Source organism: Phyllopteryx taeniolatus, chromosome 19 (assembly GCF_024500385.1).
Source record: "Phyllopteryx taeniolatus isolate TA_2022b chromosome 19, UOR_Ptae_1.2, whole genome shotgun sequence".
NCBI lineage: Eukaryota > Metazoa > Chordata > Actinopteri > Syngnathiformes > Syngnathidae > Phyllopteryx > Phyllopteryx taeniolatus.
This window is the reverse complement of record NC_084520.1, coordinates 4,469,735-4,494,294: the sequence shown is the minus strand read 5'-3', so window position 1 is coordinate 4,494,294 and position 24,560 is coordinate 4,469,735. Positions and strand designations below refer to the sequence as shown.

The 24,560-nt window shown below is 39.7% G+C and overlaps 1 protein-coding gene across 7 annotated transcripts in view; it reads left to right on the top strand.

Moving 5' to 3' along the window:
• rbfox3a (RNA binding fox-1 homolog 3a) overlaps nt 1–24,560 on the top strand; it is a 585,838-nt gene that overhangs the window by 501,584 nt on the left and 59,694 nt on the right. For all 7 annotated transcript variants that reach the window (XM_061755993.1, XM_061755991.1, XM_061755992.1 and 4 more), the window contains 2 exons: nt 19,846–20,094; nt 21,238–21,309. In XM_061755993.1, coding sequence (XP_061611977.1) covers nt 19,846–20,094; nt 21,238–21,309 — 321 coding nt within the window. The remainder of the gene's footprint in view (nt 1–19,845; nt 20,095–21,237; nt 21,310–24,560) is intronic.

Genomic DNA, 24,560 nt, shown 5'->3' with positions numbered 1-24,560 from the left:
CATCTAAAATAATAATGTAAATTTTAGATGATTTTCGTGGATTATATTTACCACTCTCCAAAATCGATTTTTACAGTGCAGTACAATATGCGTATGGGGACTGTGACTGTAAATGGCAATGGCGTAGTAAAAACAATTTTTTTAATTCTCTGTCTTTGAAAGTTCTCTGTACATAGTGTTATGTACAATGATCATCCTTAAATATGATCTCAGAATGATTACAAAAAGTGAAAAGAAATGCTGGATTTGTCCCCAATACAGATAAAATAACAAAATTGCAGCCTTCATGGCAGAGGTACAAATAATAAGACTACAGCAGCCTTAAGCTAGGTGTAACCATTAACATCTTAAAATCTAATTATGGAACACAAACCCAAAAAAGAACCAAGCCCAAAAGAAGCAAAGCTCTTTCCACTGAAGGTCAACATTTGTCTTTGCTGAGCCAACAGTTTTTTTTTTTATATATATACTTGCCATTACTATTGCCATGCCCTCATGCCATTTATGAAAATGTGAATATACCCAAGTTTTTTTTTTTTTGTGCGCATATTCTCGCCAAGTGATAAAAAAAAAAAGCACTTCCTGGCTGGTGCTTTGATCCCAAGTGAGCAAGTTTGTGCCCTGTTTAAATGATGCTTTAGAAAAAAAAAATAATAATTCCTCTGTTAAATGCTTCACTCTGTGTGACACTGATGCATTTGAATTCTTACACAGATTTTTAATTTGGTAGAAGAAGTGGAATGTAGACCCTGTCAATTGCCGAGCTCTTTGTTTCTCTCAATCTTTATAACTCTCTGTCATGTCCCTCTCCTCTCATGACCTATCTCTCCTGTCTGGTCTTCTGTCTTGATCGCGCTCTGCCCCAGAGTGCAGTGATACAGGGTCCTTATGAATTATGCAGTGTTGTTATCACTCTGCTCTGGTTCCTTTTACAATAAAACAGTCTTAAAGCATCAAACATTCAACAGGGCTTCCTTCACTCTCCATTAAAGGGGAAGAGTTACTGGCCAAGTCACATTTCTGAGCTGATAATTAGCGACAAAACTACAATCAAGTTTTTGTCTTAGCAAAGCCCACTCTTTCAAGTGTTAAGTATTTGCATTCATTTACTACACTCACTCATAAGAAAATCACAAACACTGTTTAAAAAGTTAAGGGTAACATAAGACCAAAATATGTGTGTTGTTGCAGTAACTGTATGCAATTTGTGTTCTCGCACAACACAGGATAATTACCAATATTCATTCCATACTATTGCATTTGGATCACAGTGACCTGGACATTAAGGCTAACTTGATACAACAGATGGATAGCGTTTCTGAAGCCATCTGGAATCAGTAGAAACGGGTTGCAAATGAGCAGGCAACTTTCAAAGAACTTGGAAAATGATCAAATGGACATTTGTCTGTCACATCCATTACAACCCAATCAAACCAATAGAGCAATCAGACTAGCACCAACATAATCTAAAGTGGCACTAAAATAAATTGCATACTGCTGGCTTGACAAGGAGCCAGTGTCCGACTGAAATGTTGTCTCAATGGAATCAATTTTGCTACTATGATATCCAAACCAAAAACCTAGCCTATACTGTATCTCCTTAAAGTATGCCGATTGTTTCAATCATTCTCAAGAGTCTTGACTTGTAACATGGGCAAAATGGATTTGCTTAATTGGAAATTGTATTGTCACCGCTCTGCTTTGCAAATAAAACAAGAAAAGTGTGTAACCCTGAGTTGATCTTATGTCGTCAGAGATGTGTAATTGTACTTGAGATGAATGACATGAATGAATGAATGTAAATGAATTTTTGGATGAATTCCAAAATCGCAGCGCAAAATCTGACAGAACAAACAAACGACGTTATTACAACATCCTCGCAGCGGTCGCAGTTTCAAGTCCCAGACACATCTTTCCTCCCTCATTCCTATACGTATCAAATTAAATGACTTATTAGCTGCTCCCCCTCTTCAGGCTGCTTCGATTTCAGAAGACTGGATTTTTCCATTTGCTCTCTTTTCCAAATGTATCAGCACTGCTTCACTTGTTCAATATCAATACAGCCCCAGGTTCAAGGCACTCTCATTTGACCGAACTGGCCACTGTCTTAAGCCACTATTTAGCGCAATGGATTTCTGGCACCATTGCCGTAATCACACACACACACAGTAAAATACTGTACGAGTACATGTTAGTCCATGTGACAGGTCAGTTCATGATAACGCTCCGGAGGCGCACACACAAATAACTATTTCATCCGCAAGCAAACAAATCCCTAATCGTTTCAATTTGCCAGAGTGTGTGTGCAGGACATTGATCTGAACAGAATGAGGCCAGTCATTACAGAAATGAGATGGCTGGCTCAGAAAAAGCTGATGATATCGCATGGAGTCCCAAAGGGAAGCTGCAAACTGCTGGTAGTTATCTACTTGCTGTTATCTCTGATCGTGATACCCTTCTTGACTTGCAGTGGTTCTCTTTGTTTCACACAGAGGGCCAAGACTGACACTGTGTGTGGGGGAGGGGGGTTTTCTGCGGTGGGTGAGCACAGACTGCTGATTTAAGGAGGGTTTCCTCTATATTTTAACAAATACTGTAAGAACTTTTACTTCCTGTTCTGTTCGTTTGCCAATTACAGAAAATCTTTATTATAAGAGTGGGAGTGTGACAAACAAAATAATCACGATGTATCCTCATCACTTCCAGCAGTGATTCCCAACCAGGGTGCCATGGCACACTGATCTGCCGTGAAAAATCATCAAGGGTGCCGTGCCAAAGTATCCATTTTCACTTAATTTGTCAGAAAATGATTTATTAAATATAAATCTATAAGTGTGTTCATCTATCTATGCCAGTTCATGTACTGTAGTGACAGGCAAAACAATTAAATGTGTTGCCAGTAAATGACAGACTTTACGATAAACCTGCGTATGCTCCTGTTGCCATTCCTATCAAAGAAAGAGTCCTCTAATAAGTCTATCCATGCCACTATATCCACTATATATTGTGTTTAAGTAGATGTCACACTGAGTAAGTCCATTAGTGAGTAAATCTAGAAGAGATGATTATTTCAGGATTCATACTTTCATTTATTTATTTCTTGATTTATTTTGTGGTGTGCTGTGGGATTTTTCCATTAAATGGGTGCCTTGGCCCAATAAATGTTGGGAAACACTGACTTAACAGTACAGCATCACCAAGTATCAATGGCGTCACTATCCGATGAAAACCGAACAAGTGCGGATGAATGCTTTCATGAGGGTTTTGACTTTGAGGCTGGTGGATTTGTTTTGATTGATTTGATTCTTTTCTATGATTTTGATTGATTTGATTCTTTTCTATAATGCTTGTCCTCATTAGGGTGCGGGTGAGCTTGAGCCTGTCCCAGCTGACTTTGGGCCACCCTTGTTTGGTCGCCAGTCAATCACAGGTCTAATAATAATCATTTCTACCTTGAATTGTGAAGTTTGTGGGGGCACGTTCCCTTTTTGGGCAGACTTTAATATAAAATACACCTTTAAAACTGGTCCCACCCCTGTTTACACACATTTACACAACCACAGTAACCTCCATCAGGTGGGCACTGGCGATGTCTGCAACTTTGTGTCTGGTTCTGATTGACTCGGGCACACAAGCATATTTACATGTTTGTCATTGTTACATGGGTTAGTGAATATCATGTTGAAAGTCCTCGGGGGAATTGGAAAGCGGTGGACTTGCATCACACTGAATTCTAAACAGTCTTTCCACACCACCAGCCTCATCGCTCTACTCCTCCATGAACATGATTTGCCTCTCGCCCATTCACTCTCTCACTTTCTCTCTCGCCGGCTTTCTTGTTCTGAAGCGATCGTGACACACACACGCACATGCTTGCGCATACACACAAAGGTTTGCTTGTGGAGTGTCCCCGCTTGGCCGGTGAGGGACCGGGAGTGTCGTCCAATCTCTGTTCAGTCATGTGTTAAATTAGATTCCGTTGCCTCTCCGTCGGAGTTGTGTGGGAGACACACTCATACACAACTCACTCATTCACATATTAGGAGAGTAAAGTTGGTAACTTTATGCAAGCGCTGATTATGATTTTGATGGTGATGATCGTGATGCAGAAAAAGTGGTGTTTCAGTGAGTATTTACAAGTCAAACCAGGAAAAACATGAGCAATTTCACCATTGGATGTTTTATCCTCACTGCTTCTCTTTTAATAAAAGGCTATGATGTGTTTACTAATTACCGCTTTTACAACTGCTGTACACCGTGGGAATAATATGGGACTTCAGGATGTGGCTTTTTTGCTTCATAATATGTTCTGTAAAAGAATTATGTCTATATTCCTGATGTAATAACTATAATGTAATAATGATTTATAGATTGTGTGTGTGTGAATGTCGAAACTAAAGCAACACGGTAGCACTTTACCTGATATTGTATATATGGGATTTTTACACATGGAAAATGCACAGATCAATCGCATTGTGTTTCCTCCCAAGTGACACAACTAAGCCTTTCATTAATTTTCTACAGCGCTGATGTACAGGGTGACGAGTGAGCCGGAGCGTATTCCTATCTGACTTTGGCCGAGTTGAAGACAGATCAAAAAACGTGTACTCTCAAATTCACAATTCACACTGTCACTGAGTGGGGAACTTCACCCAATCTGCCTCCACAGAAGTCAAGCGAGCGAACCACTACGGCATCAGTGATCGAGGACTTAGCCAATCAAATCATGTCTTGTGAGTGGCAAATGTGAGTGTTTGAGGCAGGCAACAAATGTTGTTGGATTAATATGGAGTTGTCTTTTTTATATTAGTTTGACAGTCGGTGGCCACAACTGCTCGCTTTGGCAAAATGTTTGGCACTGTGTTTTAATGCACTCCCTGGAATGGACTTCTTTCTATTATAATTGCTTTTGTCTGACTTATACAATTCATATTGTGTAGGGTCATGGAGTTGTCAAGCTTAGCCAAGATAACTGAGGGGCAAGACTCAAAAACATTAGTTGCTAGTTATAATAACTCACAACTGATAAAAAGAAGTTGTCACCCAATTAAAACAAAGGTTTATCTTGTTAACAGCTAGATTGTAAAATATGGCTTTAAAGGAATAGAGCACCATTTGTCAAACCTTTATTCTTTAAAGGTGATGTTCAGTGTCAGCCCTTTTATGTCTCAGCATGCTGTCGAGACATGCAAGCTCACTTAAGTGAAAGTACCTAAGCCTCAATTACTTTTTGTCTACTGACAAACTGTCGACAGTATTTGGGTGTTACATCCTCCCTACCTTCATCACCCCCCCCCCCCCCCCCCTCGTTTTTTTTCTTTCTTTTTGGGCTCTCTGCAGTGCACATCAATATTCATCAACCCCTAAAGCGGCCAGTTTCTCAAGCTGCATACGGCAAAATACTGCAGTCTGTGCGATTGGCTGGTAACCAGTTCAGGGTGTACCTCGCCTCTCGCCCACAGTGAGCTGGGATAGGCTCCAGCATGCCCGCGACCGTAGTAAGAATAAGCAATACGGAGAATGGATAGATGGATGGATATATATATACACAGTGGAACCTCGATAAAACGGACCCCGATATAACGGATATCAGATAAAGCAGACCATGGAGACTGCACAGTGTGTCCAAAAATAGTTTCCATTTGTCACTTAGTCTGTTAGTTCCAGAATAGGCCACTTTTGTTTACTGGCGCTGTGGCGCAATGCAGGACTGGCATATTTCCGGGTCATAGCTGTACCGTGGCGGCCATGTTAGACATGGGCGTTAAACATGGCAGCCATGTCATGAATTGTTATATCTATTGTCTATTGTACATAGACAATGGCAGAAAGAGAGTGGCGTGACAGCAGTGTTAACTCTGAGGAATACAAAAAAACAAGTCTCTGGAGTCTGCAACATGCTATTTTTGGTACAGTAACAGTTTTTGTTTTTGTCAAACCGTTCGCTTTTGGCAACGGATTTGGAACTAGGACGTACACGAATTCCTCACAGCTCAACCTCGCCCCATCTTTGCTTGTGAATGACTGAACAATTCAGGGAAGCTCCTTTTATACGCAATCATGGCAGCCACCTGTTCCCAATTAGCCTGTTCACCTGTGGGATGTTCCAAACAGTTGTTTGATGAGCATTCCTCAACTTTCTCAGTTAATGATTATTTGCTAAAAACAATAAAGTTTATCATTTTGAACATTAAATATCTTGTCTTTGTAGTGTATTCAATTAAATATAGTTTGAACATGATTTGCAAATCATTGTATTCTGTCTTTATTCATGTTTAACAGAATGTCCCAACTTCATTGGAATTGGGGTTGTATATTGTTTTTGAAAATTGTAGGTAAAATTCTAATTAAGAGCAAAACCATTCTTCCACTTCAATAATGGGGCACCAGGGTGTTGTTGTTTCTTAACGTGTGAGCATTCCTCAACTTTCTCAGTCTTTTTTGCCACCTGTCCCAGCTTTTTTGAAACGTGTTGAAGCCATAAAATTCTAAGTTAATGATTATATATTTGCTAAAAACAATAAAGTTTATCAGTTTGAACATTAAATATATTGTCTTTGTAGTCTATTCAATTAAATATAGGTTGAACATGATTTGCAAATAATTGTATTCTGTTTTTATTTACGTTTAACACAACGTCCTAACTTCATTGGAATTGGGGTTGTATTTGGAGGTTGGGAACGGATTAAACTCATTTACATTATTTCCTATGGAAAAAAATGTTCCGGAGGTCGAACAAATCGGACTTCGAACACTTCACAAGAAATAATTATGTTAGAATTCCGAGGTTCCACGATATATATATATATATTATCAACATAAATTAAAAAGTTTACTTTAGATCCATCCATCCATTTTCTGAGCCGCTTCTCCTCACAAGGGTCGCGGGAGTGCTGAAGCCTATCCCAGCTGTCATCGGGCAGGAGGCGGGGTACACCCTGAACTGGTTGCCAGCCAATCGCAAGGCACATGTAAACAAACAACCATTCGCACTCACATTCACACCTGCGGGCAATTTAGAGTCTTCAATTAACCTACCATGCATGTTGTGGGGATGTGAGAGGAAACCGGAGTGCCCGGAGAAAACCCACGCAGGGACGGGGAGAACATGCAAACGCCACACAGGCGGGGCCGGGGATTGAACCCTGGTCCTCAGAACTGTGAGGCAGACGCTCTAACCAGTCGGTCACCGTCCCGCCAACTTTAGATGTGTGAACAAATTTTTTTCAACTATTGGAATTTTTTAAAAAAATCAATTAAACGAATGACAGCTTTGTTAAAATTGTGTTCAGTGTAAATAAAGCTCAAACCAACCAACTAAAGCACGAGAAGCTAAAACCTAAACATACTCTTCTGATGGAAGCGCTATCACATGATGAGCCACGGACAGCTTTTCATGCTTAACTTAACGTTTAAACTGGCATATCCTTGTGAGAGTACAACAGGTGACAATATATATTGAGTGTCAGCATGAAAGACCTTGATAAACTGTCTCTTGCATTCACTTTCCATGCAAAACATCTCAAGCCCATATGTGTTTTATTTATTCATTCATTCCTTCTCTCTTGACAATCTATCCCTTTTGGCAATGATGTCACTTGCAAGCCCTTGGCTAATGTTCCTTACTGGCTCTCAGGCCCAATCTTCATTAGTTTTCTCTGTCACCTAGGAACAATAATGCTGTAGTGTTCTGACTCGCAAAGTGTCGCACCAGCTGGATCACATGCACAATAGTCTGCGGGATCTCTGCATGCTTATGTGTGCTTTATTGCATCGAATATGGGTAACATTGTGGTACATTGCTTTCAGTCTTTTCAGAATCGGTAAAACTTTCTTATTCTGACTGTTTCAGTGTTTTACACCCTGCACACACTCATGTAGCTTGGGGCTAAATTCGAAGACGGTGAAGTGTGCTTGTGTGTGGAAGGCGATTGGGGGGTTTTGAAGCATCTCTACCCAGCAGAGTGCTTGTTTAATGGTTAGTAGGGGTGGAGAAGAAGCCCCAGGCTACTATGGAAAATAGCTGAAGAGAAGGTAATCAATATAAGATACCACAATCTCCCCCTGCTGGTTGACTTTGTATGTAAACTGTGTAATCACCCTGCAATCAATATTTTTTTTTCCTGTCTAATCATACCAAAAACACGTCTTTACTCGGTGTGTTCATGGACTGATGTAACAAAAGATACACAGCATTTCAAAAACAAACTACAAAATTTCCCTTTCAATTTGTGCCAGACGACGGAGCAGTACATCTAAAAAGAGATCATGCAGCCCTTCTTCGTTCAGTGCATGAGAAGAGGTGAGAGTTGTGGCAGGACAAATCTTGGCTGCTTTGCCATGACATCGCACATCCTCACAATGCTATAAGTAGCCGACAGTTCCTAGTCGAGAGGAACATTGTAGGGCTTGAGTAACCTCCCTACTCACCCGACCTGGCTTGGTGTGATTTCCCCCCCTTAGGGGGTCATCAACGGGACCCGTTTTCAAGACGTGGATGACAGCAAGACGGTCGTGAAAAGGGAACTGCGCAGCATCCATGAAGAATCTGTCCAAGAATGCTTGAAGGCGTGGCACAGAAAGACTGGGAAAGTGCATTAGACTCCAGGGGGATTACTTCAAAAATGAAAACTTCTCGTTTGGATCTTTTGTGACACCGGTCCTGGAACTCTTCTGACACAACTTGTATTTGCTTTTACCCTCTGTTCCTCAAAAAGCTGATGTTGGTCTCTGGGTCATTTAAGGTTGGAAACATAGTCAATGAGGTAATTCATAAATGCATTTTTTTTTTATTTATTCATATTATCAATCTGTGAAGTAGCAGTCAACTATTGGATTATGCTAACCGACATGTACCAAAAGTCAAGAAAGTGAAAGTACAAGGAAAATGAGAATTAATTCATTGAGAGCTGCAAAAATATTTAAGTGTGTCCCTTGTGTGTGGAAATTGTCATTGTGGTGAAAAATAGCATTGTTGACCATTACATACGTAAACATGCCTTTATTGGGCATTCAATGCAAATGTACCCTAGAAAACGATTGTATTACATGTACTGTACTGTACTTGTAACATATCGCCATCTACAGTATAAGACACTTAATATAATGAATGAGAAGTATGAGATCCAAGCATTCATCATTTAGCACTTATATCCTTTTCAGACTCAAACACAAGGACAATTATGAAGTAATTAATGAACATGTATTATTTTGAGATGAGAGAGGAAGCCATAGTACCCGGAGGAAACTCATACAAGCACGAGGAGAACATGCTAACTCCACACTGTAATATTAATTGCTGACTTCTGACAATCAGCGTTCTCAAGAACACATCACTGAGATATATGCAGGCACAAGCTAATTGGTGTATTTCAAAAGGAAACTTCTCGAAAAAAGAAAAACCTTGCTGATGCTCATGAACTTGAAAGATAAAGACAAGTAGGATTGCTCCAAAGAGTCAGTCATCTCAAGTTACCATTGGCAAGCAAATGAATAAATGGTGCAAGACATGAAGGACACTTTTGAAGACATTTTCTTTTTGTTTTCCTCCTTTGCATATGATTAAACACAACAAACAGCAATAAAAAATTGTCGTATTTGAACGGCAGAAGAATTATCCATGGCTATAGAGGTACGTATTTTATGAGCATGTTTCAATTGAAAAGCTAATTGGCCTTGCCTGCCTCAGTAAAACTGCATTGTATATGCAGTCTGTACTGTATGTACACTGTGTGTGTGGGTGTGTGTGTGTACTGCAGTGTTTCTTAAAAGCTTTTGGGGATCTGAGATTTGTTGATCCCACATCGCTACACTGTATAATTATAACAATGAAATGCAGTCTAATAAGTGCGGCACGTTGGACGACTGGTTAGCACATCCGCCTCACAGTTCTGAGGACCCGGGTTCAAATCCGGCCTCGCCTGTGTGGAGTTTGCATGTTCTCCTCGTGTCTGCATGGGTTTTCTCTGGGTACTCCGATTTCCTCCCACATCCCAAAAACATGCATGGTACATTAATTGAGGACTCTAAATTGTCCGTAGGTATGAATGTCAGTGCGAATGGTTGTTTGTTTTTAAATGTGCCCTGTGATTGGCTGGCGACCAGTTCAGGGTGTACCCCGCCTCTCGCCCAAAGATAGCTGGGATAGGCTCCAGCACGCCCACGACCCTAGTGAGGAGAAGCGGTGTAGACAATGGACGGATGGACAATATAATAATTATTTCCCCTACTGTCAGTCAGCTCCTCTTTAACATGTATGCTCCATCGGGTTTGCAGGGTTCGGACACTGACTTGACAAGTCCAAAATCTTCCACTTCTATCCCCTGATGAACTTCTTTGTTGTTTTGGCGGTGTGTTTTGTCATTCATTTGCTGCATAATGAAGGATTTCTCAATTAGTTTGGGTGCATATTTCTATAAATTGGCAGACAAAATGTTTTTGTCGACTTCTGAGTTAATTTTGCTGCTGCCATCTTGTGTTATATCAATGAAGATTAATGAGCCTGGTTCAGAAGAAGCCATGCAAGCCCAAGCCATAACATTACCTCCACTATGTTTCACAGATTAGCCTTTCCATCACTTTTGAAAAGGTTAATCTTGGTCCCTTTAGTCCATAAAACTTTGCCTTGGCTTGCTTTTGAATTTTTTATTTTTGCAAATTCCAGCCTAGTCTCCCTAATGAGTGGTTTGCATCTTCTAGTGCATATATATGTACTTTTTTTCATGTTCATGACATTCAATCTCGCCCTCTGGAGGTTGTTGTTGACATCACTAACAAGAGTTTCATGGTCTGATGTTTCTGTCTTCAATGGCTGTTGTTTTCTGTGGTCGACATTCGACATCTGTTACTGAGTACTCGTAGTCTCTTCTTCAGGACATTTCAAATAGTTGTACAGCATTGTCTCTGGAAAATGTTTGTGCAATATCTCTGATTATTTTTTCTATCTGCATTGTTTTCCACCCATAGACAGCTGTCTGGATATGACACCTGTAACTAGTATAAATGTAGTCTTCACAGGCAAAACCCAAATCTGAAAATGAGCATAGACATTCAGTACAAACCGAGCTGACAAACCAGGGAAACAAAGCACACCTGCTATCAAATGTTCCAATACTTTTGCATGCATGAAAATTGTGTGGGTTCAAAAAGATGCTATCGTCTAAGTTGTTTATTAGATCCAGGTCTAAATACTGTGCTTGAAAATAGGAAATGAAATGTTGAGCTCTTTACCTTTTAATGTCAAACCCAAAAGGATATTATATTTTGTGCATTCTATTTTCTACAAAACATACATTTTTGTTGAACAAATTAAATAACTACATATTGTTGAAGCTGAGCCGTAGTCTCTAAATCAAAATGCAGTGGGCTTAACAGCTACCAGCTCAAACAGCCACTGAGTGATCTTGACTCTAAGTGCTCTGTGGCTTCCTCCCCACAGCCAAAAACATGAATGTTAGATTAACTGAAGACCCCAATTTGGGCATAGTTCTGAGTGTGAACGGTTGTCTGTCTCTATTTGCTAGCCTCGTGTCCAGGGTGTACCCCACCAATCGCCCTAAATCAGCTGTAATAGACTCTAGTCTCCCAGGGACTGCACAGGATAAGTGGTATAGAAAATGGATGAATGGATGGAAGATTGAAAAGTGTCACATTCTGAATATTGTTGCACAAGTCAGTGTCTCCAGGCTGTTATGGTGGACGTATATACAAAAAGCAAACAGTTCCGATGTCTCCTTACCAATATAATAGTGTCTTTTTGTGTGTTTTTTTTTTAGCTCTTTCTGAAATACCGTAGCTGAAATTGTCAGCCATTTAGACAAAAAAAGGACAAAAAGAGTATCATTGTCATTATGTCACTGCGGCAAATCATTAGTCTCATTGAAAATACGTTGGACACCAATATGTATAATGTAGCCCAAGTCCAACTGAATGTTGTTGTCATCATTAGACTTTACACCGATTGTATCGGCCTGATCGGTATCGTCCAATAATTAGCATTTTATGCTGATCGGCTTTAATATCATAATTCGCCGATCTGATCAATGGCGTCATGGATCGGCTACGCAAAAGACATTTACTTGCGTTGCCATCGTGCACAGTATATTTGAATCCAAAAGCTAGTTTATTTTAGCCTTCTCGTGTGTCTTTTGACGTAGTACTGTAAATATCTGACGGCCAATGAAATTATTAAAAAAAAAAAAAACATGTCGATTGTGTGGGACAGACAACACGTAATGTCCGGATCAGACTACAAGACACATTTGCTCTTTCACGATGGCACTGTCAGACTACTGCAATAAAATCTTGTATTCCGATACCACCGCCTCCCATTTCTTACGATCATTGGGCTTTATCTTGTCAACTCAAATGCGACCGGATACACTCGTTACCGTGGCAACAAGCGTGGATCGCGTGGACTATATTAGAATGACAAAATGGGGGAAAATGTGTGTGTGTGCTCACCGGTGCTCAGGACATGACATACGTTTAAGGCTTGCTTGAGGTATGTTCACATACTTTTAATACAATACGGCTCGCAAGCAGGCAACAAAATGTTATGTAGCCTAGCAAGCTACTGCTAGCACTGACGGTTGGACGTAAACATGCCGCCGTTCTGTCGAATGATGCTCTAAAGTTTCGGTGTGGGTGAAGTAATTTAATTCCAATAAAGTAATTTAATTACAGTACGTTAGCAGCCATTATTTCTGTCATGTTGTAATGTTGGTTTGACCTGACTGATTGGAATACACGATCTGACAAGAGCAGTGATTTCCAACCTTTATGGAGCCAATAACATATTTTACAATTGAAAAATCTCACGGCACACCAACAAACAAAAATGTCACAAAAAGTGGATACATTAATGACTGTATTTACTTCCTGCAATCTAATAGAAGACCATTCATTTGTTCTGTCTGTCACTATGCCTCACTGGCATAAATAGATGAACAAAGATACATTGTTTATTGTAAATAAATTTTTTTGAGCAATTAAGTATATACATTAAATTAACAGGTCATTTAAATAGAGACATTCCTCCATCTTGTGATCGGATCGGTTATCGTTTTTTTAAACTCGCTGATCGGTGATCGACCCTAAAAATCCTGATCGTGTAAAGCCTAGTCATCATACAATATGCAATCGTGAAAGCTTCTTACAAAAAATACGTTGAACTTTGCCAAAAAAAAAAAAAGCTACAAAAAGTAAAGAACACACACACACACCAGGTTAGTTTGCTGATGCTGACTGAGGTTTCACTGCACAGTATATTGTTGGAAGCTTACATAACTTCACCCAACTTATTAATATATGACCCTCCTTTTTAAATTGCGAGCATGGCAATGGCTCAGACTGAACGGATAGAATAAATACACAGCATACAAATTCTGTGTCAGAATAGCATGAAAGTGCTATCTGAAATGTACCTCCACGCTTTGTTTAGTCGTTTCTGTTTTCATCCATGGTTGCTTGAACTGACATAAGCTTGACTGAAATATTGCTTTCTTATCAGCCACGCATGGGTGTACACGTGTGGAGGAAATCGACAGACACACATATACGACATGCATGTCTCTAATGTGGCGCTGAAGTCCAACCAGACACGGGGCGCAGCGCTCTACTGAGCCGAGGAGAAATCAAGTCGATGAGGAAAAAGGATGGGAAAAGGGGCTTGATGATGTGAAGAGATAGATAGAAGGATGGATGGAGGGAATGAGGGAGAAGGGTGGATTGCATGATGGAGCTGATAGGAGAAATCATTTACCAGCACAATTTGTTGACAAGGATCTTGGAATGTCTCAATGTGTCAACGTCTCAGTCACTTTGATGGATGATGGAAGTTCAGCATGTCTAACACACACTCTCTCTCCCTCACCCTGCTTCTTTTCCTACTGCGTCTTTTCTGCCTCAATGCCAGCCGAGCAAAACCGCCTCCCACATATTGAGTGAATCAGTTTGCGTGTGCATGCACAAGGATCAATGCTTTTCACTTTAAACCATAATCAGAACTTTACAAATCCAGCTAGCTATTTACAAATACTATATGGAGGATTTTCATATAATTTGATTAATAACTGTAAAGCCACGCTTAAAGTCCTGCTTTCAAAAGGTTTTTAATGATTTAAAATTTGAGGCATTCAAGGCAAAGGTAATCCTTATTGACAGCCAATGGCGGTGGCACATTGAAGTACACTTATTTTTATAACGGTCAAGACAAAAGTGCATAACAGTAAAGACATAAACAGCTTGATAAAAATCGTGAGTTGCACTAATTTATGTGTTGCCCTTCAAACTCTGCAGATACAAATGCATAAATGATCCTGACTACTCATTAATCCCATTACACTCTTGTTTTTATGCGATCGGAATAACAGGAAAGACGTGTAATGGTTCCGGCACTTTCACAAATTCATGCATACGCATTCATATCTCGGAAATAACACCATTTATTTTGCTGTCTGCTAGTGTGTGAATGAAAAACGGCTGCCTCATCCTGGCACTTCAGCTCACAGATCCTTCTGCTGTATTGCGACAACATAATGATGCTCTCTCCAGTGGCATTAATGCCACTGGAGAGAAAAGAACGACCATTTGTAAAAGAAACACAAAAAATGATCTCTGAAGACATTAAGATGCCTTTGTGTTAGTTTTCATGCAAAAGGCATAAGGAGAAAAATCCTTTATAACCATAAATGTAGTTAACATCCTCAGAAAACGTTGCAAATAATGAAACTTCCCTTCAAATGCTTAACGGTAAAGACATTTTAGCATTAAATGTTCGGAAGATATTACTTTAGAATATTATTTTTTTGTTTGAAGCAATTATGACCTTTTGATAGATAACAAATGCCAATAATTCAAATATTCATATCGGTGATATTAATTGATTTTGAAAAAGGAAATTCAGTGGACCATGTCTTTACCATTGTTGATCAAATAATATTAAAATGATCCATATAATGTGCATATTTATTTTTCAACTTCCAAAAACTACTGTGCCTTGAGATATGAGTCACCCGACGTACAGGGGCAACCCGTTTACAGGGGCAACCCGTTTACATACAGCCCACTGTATGTAATTCCTACATACAGTCTCAATTACCTGGGGGCAATTTGTACTGCCCCCAGGTAGCCAAGGCGCACACAGCCAGCATGAGCAGGACAATGTGCATTCAAGGAAAAAGTGTGACAAAAACTGTTAAATTCTTTTTAATTGTATTTAATTAGGCGGCACGGTGGACGACTGGTTAGAGCGTCAGCCTGACAGTTCTGAGGACCCGGGTTCAATCCCCGGCCCCGCCTGTGTGGAGTTGGCATGTTCTCCCCGTGCCTGCGTGGGTTTTCTCCGGGTACTCCGGTTTCCTCCCACATCCCAAAAACATGCATTAATTGGAGACTCTAAATTGCCCGTAGGTGTGACTGTGAGTGCGAATGGTTGTTTGTTTGTATGTGCCCTGCGATTGGCTGGCAACCAGTTCAGGGTGTACCCCGCCTCCTGCCCGATGACAGCTGGGATAGGCTCCAGCACGCCCGCGACCCTAGTGAGGAGAAGCGGCTCAGAAATTGGATGGATGGATGAAACTTGCCAGCCAGTCACAGGTCACATAGACAAACAACAATTCATACTCACAGTCACGATTTCAATTAACCTGCATATGTTTTGAATGTGGGCAGGAGCAGGAGGATCCACAAAAGCACAGGGGAGATTCAAACCCAGAATCTCTGTCATGCAAATGTGCTAAGAACTACTTAAGTTAAAGAATGGGTACCACTTTCCAATGACAGTATCCTTATATACTTTATTCACAAAGATAAATGTACTTTATTAATCAAGTGAGATAAATTAAGGAATGCATCCTGTAGTCATACATTATTTATATACTGTTTATGAAGACATTTGAATAAATCTTAAACTATCCAAGCAGTTGCTTATGACAGAACAGGTTAACAGATGTGGTGGCTCACCATTTGGCAAGTTCACAATGATTGCATACAGTAATTTAGTTCTATACTGATAACGGTCTGAAAATTTCTAATTCGTAAAAGGGTCTAATTGGAAAGTATAAGAAATATCATTACTCTGCTCCTACCGTTTATTACTAATAACTGTAACATATGTGAGCAAAATATGGGCTCTATTGGGTAAGCACGCTGTACCTCACACCATTATTTTTAAAGACACCTTTCTTAGGTCTTTACAAAGTATGAAAATACAAGTTAATAACCAACAATTAATTAGGGTTCCCCAAATGAGTTAGTGGTTTTGTTAGTCTTTACAACCCATAAACAAGAAAATACCACAACGGCCTTTGTGGTTGAAAAAGGAATCATGTATGTCGGTGTGTGTGTCTCCATTAACAATCAAGTGGGGCCATATTTTAGCTGCAGGTCAGATGATGTAAGGTAAGAAAGCCCATTGATAGAGTTCCTTGTTTGAGTTAGGTTGACTTGCCTCAGGGCACAACTCCAATCCTGTATTGACTGCATCGAGATTAGCAAGGGAAGGGAAATCTGAGCAAAGACTGATGAAAGGGAACAAAATGGAGAAGTAGCGATATCCTGTAAATTCTAAGAGGAGCTCGAACTTTTTCTAGGTATGAATATTAAATATTTTCTAAGATCAAGGTCAATGCATAGTTATTGTATTTTGCTGTCTAGAACTGAAGACACTTGTCAAATACAACGTTAGATCACCTCAACAATAGTTACATCAAGACCCAAAGATAAAGATTTTATTATTTTAACATTTTTATTTTAATAGGCTATGCTTTTGCTATCGTTCACTTATTTTGACACATTCAGTGGCCAATATTAGCATTTGGCATTACTTTTATTTAGTAATCTCAAATGTTATCTGTTTTACACATTTGAATAATTTAACATTAAATTTACTTTTATCATTTCTTTTTTCATTGCTTACAGACTTGCTTAACTTATGTATTCTTTTAGTGCTAATGCTTCCTCATGTGCCAATGGTGTGCCTTTATAAATTACAGTACTTTAGCGAGGTGTGGTTATTTTTAATTCCATTTAAATAAACTATAATATATCATAAGTTATTGATGAAAAATAGTGCAAAAGATATATTGTAAAGTCGAACTGACAATGGAGATAGATGTTTTGTGAACTTTTCTTGTCGGTGAGTTAATTATTATGATTTAAATGGAAAAGGCTATAGGCTATGTTAAATATAACTGTAATTGGTTGAAATTGTATTATTCATGCGCAACCAGTTCGGGGTGTACCCCGCCTCATGCCCGATGATAGCTGGGAAAGGCTCCAGCGCTCCCGTGACCCTTGTGAGGATAAGCGGTTCAGATAATGGTTGGAAGGAAAACAACAGTTGCGGAAACCTTTCCAGGCATAACAAAAGAGTCGGCGCTAGAAGATGCCAGGTGCGGTCTGCTGTATGGGATCACTTTGCATTACAATCACGGCAATAAAAATGTGAACAAAACTGCGTTCCACTATTAGTAATTAGAGTCAAAATTATGAGTCGCTACGTGTGAATATAATTTTCACACTACTGCACGTTTATAGAAGTGTCACCATTAAAATGTCAACTGTTGTGTCAACTCTTTGATAAAGATATGTTTTTAAAATTGAGACCACAACATATGAAACAACCTTTAATGTAATGACAATTGTCAATTGTCCAGAGTCAGTGTTTCTAAATAAATTAACAACCCAACTAACCGACCGAGTGATTTAATTAAAGTAGAGGACAAAGGAGGAATGCAGATTTAGTTCACATTAGTATTTTTTGAAGGATGGCATTATTTTTGTCATGTATATTTCCCTCATGAATCGCTTTCATTCTCCATTAGCCCAATAGATGCACATCTAATTATATTTGACCAAACAGAAAACAGTCTTGGCTTTTGCTTAATGGTATTCTCTTAGGAACCGTAGGAGTTACAAGGCTGTCACCAAAAGGTACACAGCATAGTTTGTGCAGAAATAAAGTTCAGTTAAATTGATTTTGAAATACAACTTTCAGTGCAATAAATTCAATCAATCATAATCTCAGTTGTTGTTCATTTAACTTTGATAAGGTGTGAATACTTTTTCTAGCGCTATGATTTGTGAAAAAAACATTTTATTACCACTCCAATATATGTTGCGACTGGAGCAAGATTGCATGACTTGACTTGTGACATGCTTAAACCAAGTAATGACTCGACTTGCTTGAAATTTAATGGCAACTCGACTTGACTTGCTTGATTATTCTTTTTTATTTTTTTAAATCCCCCCCCCCCCCCCCCCCCCCCCACCACCCCCTATAGTGACTTAGGACTTGCTTGAGACTTGGCTATGACTTGAGACTTGCACATATGTGACTTACTTCCACCTCTGCTAAGCAGTACATTACAGATAATTGATGGGCACTTGCACCTAAATCTACCACATTCATGTCGTGTCCCATTTGATTATCGGAATTTTGCCTCTGTCTCGCTGCTGGCCAGTTGTTTTTTGTTCTTCATTTGTATGAGCCGAAAGTAAACCCTAATTTGACCATAATGCTCCTCTGCCTGCTGACTGAATGGTGACTCTCAGCCAGGTCCAACAATTCAACAGTCCGTGAGCCATTGGCAAACTGCTTTGTTATGCTCGATGCCATCAATCTCTATGCATGAGAATGGCCAACTTCAATACTGCTATTGATTGTGGAAACCTTTGAAATGGCTAAGGTCAAAGCTTCATCCTTCCTCAAAAAGTTGCTGAGATTGATTATTACATTTTTAAGCCATATTCCATTAAGGTTTGAAGCAGTGCGGAAGAATGTTGGCTTGCTCATATGTCAGCTGGATTCATCATCATTGGCTGGAGGAAATTATTATCCGGCAGGCATGTAAATTAGAAGGAGAGCCTGGACAGGGGTGAAAGAGCATGATATTCATGATAGACAGAATAAGATGTTACATTACAAAAGCAAGTGAGGAATAAGACTATAAAGTGGACAAGAACCAAAACCTGTCCTAGGAACATTTCAACCTTCAGCCTTTTAACATCAAAAATGTATTGAACCTTCATCATTTCTCATAAAATGTGGTTTCTCCTGCATTCCAGTTTAACTACATTTCCTTTCTTACTATGTGTTATTATAGTACATTTCTTTGCAAATTGTTGTACAGTATCAAATATCAAGTCTCAGTTCCATTAATAAAAAAACAATAGGGAAGCATTGTTGTTACTAGTTGTTTTCTTTGTAAAGTTGTTTAGACTTGTATAGTACAACTTTCAAATATCAAGTTTCAGTTACATTAATAAAAGAATAGAGAAGAGTGGTTATATCAGATTTCTATTCCCAATTTACCTGCTGCAAAAGACTGAAATCTATACCTTTGATAGCAAGTAACTATTGCAGCCAGCCAGTCAATGGATAGCTAGTTAGCGGCTAGTGTTGGTAGCTCGCGCTTGCAGTCAATCACGGCCTTCAACCTAATCTAAATCTAATCTAAAGTATGCTCACTCGCCCCCAAAACTACCTCGTTAGTCAACTCCTGGCTCAAAATTGCATCATCCAGCTTGCGTGGCACTGAAATAATCTGCAATGTGGGATACTTGTTATTCATTACATTAGCGTAGATTTAAGTCTTCTTCTTCGATCATACTTTAGTGGTTTGCAAACAATTTTTTGGTGGTCCAGAGTGTTTTGAGCTAATTTAGTGCTGGCTGAACTGCAGCACACTTTTTGGAAATTTTGAGTAGCATTCCAACTTAACAAATATTTTAGTTTTCAAATTACGGGACACCACAGTAATTTGGACAGCATAAACCAGTGAGCTATGCCAAACGCTTTTAGTTTGTTCAAAATTCATTCCTCCTTTCTCTTGATATTGGCAGGGTAACCAAGAGGCCCCAGCTCCCCCTGAAGCAATGGCTCAACCCTTTCCACCGGCGCAGTACCCTCCCCCACCACAGAATGGGATGCCCGCTGAGTATGCCACACCCCACACTCACCCACCAACTGACTTCACGGGACCAAATACGATTGCCGAACACGCCCTGACGCTGTACACGCCGACACACGCACAGAGCGAACAGCCCGTGAATGACAGCAACGTTCCTGCACTCACAGCCAACACAGTAACGGTGAGTCAACACTGTAAATGCCTCCAAATTACAAACTGGTGTGATCCTCTTCAAGTTTGTTACATTTGTCAAATTGTCATTCATGATTTTTGATTCATGAGATTAGTGCCTCACAGTGTTTAGGTTTGGTTTTCCAGCCATGATGTGTGGAGTTGGCATGTCCTCCCCATGCTTGTGTGAGTTTTCTCACAGTACTTCAGCCTCCTCCAATGTTCCAAAACATGCTTTGTTAGGTTTACTGAAGACTCTAAATTGTCCATTGTGTGAATGGTTATTTCTCAATATGTGCCCTGTGATTTCCTGGTGAACAGTCCAGGGTGTACCCCGCCTCTCGGCCAAAAGTCAGCTGGGATAGGCTCCAACTGACCCGCGATACTAATGATGAGGACAATTGGTATAGAAAATGGATGGATGTTTTTGTAAATGTGGGGATTTATACAATCAGACACTGTATCTTGTGCCCACTACTGGGTATGATGTGTTTTAATAGTCTGGTGCAACATACTGCAACTAAAATTGAGTGAGTGAATTACTCTCCATTCCAATGAAGTCAAAAGTTTGATTTACAAATAAACGTCTTTCTGAACAATTGACTTGAGTTCCAATGTCCACAATGTAGATCAAAATAGTACATGAAAAGTCAGGTTTGGAAAGAGCTGTACAAACTGTTTGGAAAATGCCTCACACTTGCAGGGCAAGCAGATCAGCAAGTAAAACAAAGTCCAATATTTCCAGCTTAAGGGTTGCGTGAAAACATCCATTCCATCATGAAAAGCCTTGACTTTCTCTCTATGCTTTCTTCTTAATAAAATATGTTGTAAGGTATCAATAGAACCGAAGCTTTGGCAGTATGCACACTAATGTCTTATGGGGCCGCAGTTGTTTACAGGACTGCAACATTGCTTTCGGCACATCCAAAGTACACCTGTAGCTTTCAGCTCGGTCTCCTCAAAGAATACCAATTGGTCAGTCTGACACCTGTATCCTGGAAGACCTTGCAAACTGAGATATACAGTTGGAGCTATATGTGACTTTGAGTGCTTTAAATGTTTGCTCTAAGTCAGCAACTTTCAAATGTACTTCTTGTGATATGTGCAATGTCAGCAAGCAATCCTTGACCCAAATGGTTTGTTTTTCTTTCAGTTTTGCTTGCTTAAAGATGGTTTCTCAGGGGAAGCTGTGTGGAGAGAATGTTCTCCTCACCACAGTTACAAGGTAGACTATTGCTTGATTTGAATGCAATTTTTACAATCAAAAGATTTCATTCATGTGCGGGGTGCTGCTCACCTTTGAAGCCAGCCAGGTTTTAAGATAATTGATACGGCGAGTTCAGCTCCAATGCTTTTGTAGTGGTGGGTGGTACACTGTGAAGCCTACAGGGGCTCAATGAAGCCTTTCTTGTTGACTCTAGGACTGTCTTTCTGAAGTCTCTCTGAAAGCAAGCTTCTCACAACATAAAACATAAAACTTAAAATGTCAAAAGTACTGTACCCTGCGGGATCCTCCAGAATCTGGGATAATGCATCAAGAAAGAAAGTAAATGACACCCAGAAGATATGCCGAAGAAAATATTTTATTATTTTCAGCTTTTGGACTGAAACATGTAACAAAGTATGAAACGTTTGCACACATATGGTTTCCTTTTTACTACTTTTACATATGAATGATCAAACACCGATTTCCAAAGACACACATTCATAACCAAGCATGTCCATTCTGCACCACCACTCATCGAAAGTGACTAAGAACTGTCATAGCTGTTGGTAGTAGTGCATGCTGTGAAGGCACTGGAATACATGCAGCAGAGCTGCAAAGTGTTTGGAGAACCCCAAACTGTCTAACCGCAGGGGCATTTAACTTTAGATGTTTCACTGTCTCAAGACACTAGACTAGTGAAAATTGTAACACACTCTCTTATTTGTTTTTGCACTATTGTGCTGAGTCACAGTGTGATCATTACCTCTTTCTTTAGTTCACTGATGCCCTGCTAAGCTCGCATTCACTCTTACCTGCTCATTGGAAACACTGTAAATACACAGCTGGCATCTAATTGGCTTTATAGTCAGGTGGAGTTGTTTAAGGCAGTTTGGGATCCGTAGGGGATATTGTGTGTGCATGCATATGACCGTGTGTGGAATTCTAAGGCTTAAGTTCATAGAAAAGCTTTGCTTCTATCTAAATTACCCATCCCCACCCCAACGTACACACACTCACACACTCATAAGCACAATATTCAACTCAGAGGCACCGTTTCCCCGGTGACAGCGAAGGAAGTTTGGTCTGCTTGTGTATGATAATGTTAATGTAATTATTGCCTCATCCTCCCTGGTTGCTCAGGCACTATGGATGGTGGAGGCAGCTGAACACCACCAAAGAGCAACAAGAGAAAACAGATAGATTTGAGCTCTATGACGCTGGTCGAGCAAAGTTATAAGCTTAAAACTGATCAGCTCCATGCTGAGTTCATTGAATAATACTTCCAGGCTTCATCAGCTAACACACAAACATGCACACACAGATACATTCCATTTGAATAGGGATCAACAAGCGAAAGCTTGCTTTCTATGTAGGGATTTGTGCCGCACTGACTCCTTTGAATGTGATTTTTTTTTTTTTCCTAAACACCATATTATAGTGCATGTAATATTAATAACAGCAATGTTATGCGTTTGTGAAGAATCTTTCTGGCTTTTTGTGCATAAACACCCTGGGAATTAAAAACATTCACGTTAAAGAAAAGTCAAACACGATTAGTTGTCCAGGCTTTTTGCAGTTTAAGATTGTTTCTGTTGTGTTCATTATGATGATGTACAGGTAAATTAAGCATACTGTATGTATGCTCCCATTGCCATGAACCATTTTTTTTTGGGGGGGGGGGGGGGGGGGGATTAATTAGTATATGTTATGAGGTCAATAAAAATTCCCAGGGTGTAAATTTATGCAACTCACTGATCTAAAGAATTCAGAGTTTTAGACTTCAATAAGCAGAGGTTATCCTAGGTAAATGATGTGCCTCAAGGTAGCAATGTTCATTTTGTTTGTTTTTCTCCCCAGGTCATGCTACATACTTCTCCTAGTTTATTAGTCTTTGATTAATTAGATTAATTGTAATTGAAAATGTTTTGTCTACCACCGAAAGCTATCAAGATATATATATATATACTAAAAACTGGGAAGTTGGCCATTGGCGCTTATTATGTCGTTCAAAATTAACAAACATGGCTAACAAAATGCAATAGCTAGTAGTACAGGTTTGACAAAATGACCCGTAAAATGTTCCCATTTTAATGTTGTATTTTTTGGAACGTACAGTCAGTTAAAACTATAAAAGGTGATCAACTTACCTGATGACCCGGTGAGAACGGTGACATCACCGTTGGGTCGTATATGACAAAAAGTGTTCCGGCTTTACTGTTGTGTGACATCACACTCTTTCAACAGGTTAGACGATGTTTCCCTCTTACTTTCTTTCTCTCTATGTATCTCATTCTCTCTCATTCCTTCACATAAATGCACACTTTATGGACAGCACGTCTGTCCATAGTTGAACCCAGTGTCTTCACTTAACTGGTATTTAGTCTGAAACGTGCCCACAAAGTAGGCAGTCAGGAGGAGATCCACACAGCTGATTATTGCTGCATTAAAGCTCCTTGCCTGTTCAGCTTTTGCGTCTCTGTATGTGTGCACTTACATATGTGTGTATGTATGTGTGTGTCGGTGTGGGTGTGTGAGAGAGTGATGTAATGCCATTATCCTCACTTCCCTGTCTTTCCATTTTTACATTCTCTCTTCAGTCAGCACTTACCCCATGTCTTCCATCTCTGAATACTTCCTCTATAGCCAATCATCATGTGCTAATTCTCTCTCTCCATTCTTTTGCTTTTTCTGTCTCCCACTCCATCGTTCTCTCTTCCCCATCTCGCTGTCTCCTGCTACAAATGCTGCTACCTTCAGCACTTCTCGCTCATTGATTGGAGTCCAGATAAGCTGACATCATCTCTCCATCTCAGGGTTTTGCCCTTATTCTTTCGCTCTTCCTTTTCCCCTCATCCTCATGTTGGTTGAATTAATTTGCTTCCTCACAGCAAACATTTTGAAACGAGCCGAGGCGGAAGCAACAAACGATAAATGCATGAGTGCCAACCCATCTTTTGGTTCGCTCTTAATTTTGAATTGAGTGCAACAGAATCATTTGTGGGAAAGTAAAAATCATGGAACCTTAGTGACATCAATTCCTGCTAATCAGCACGAAAACAGTATCACTAATCATTTGTTCCAATGCCAAAAATAAACGTGATTACCCTTACATTGCAGGAGAATTTATTAATTTTGCTTAATTGAATTCATATTACGAGAATTTTCTATTGTTAAGTTTTGACATATTTGTGTTTTTAATGCAAATATTTTTGATTATGTCATTGCTGTTGCCCTCTGCTGTTTTTGGGAGATCAATCAATTGACTGCAG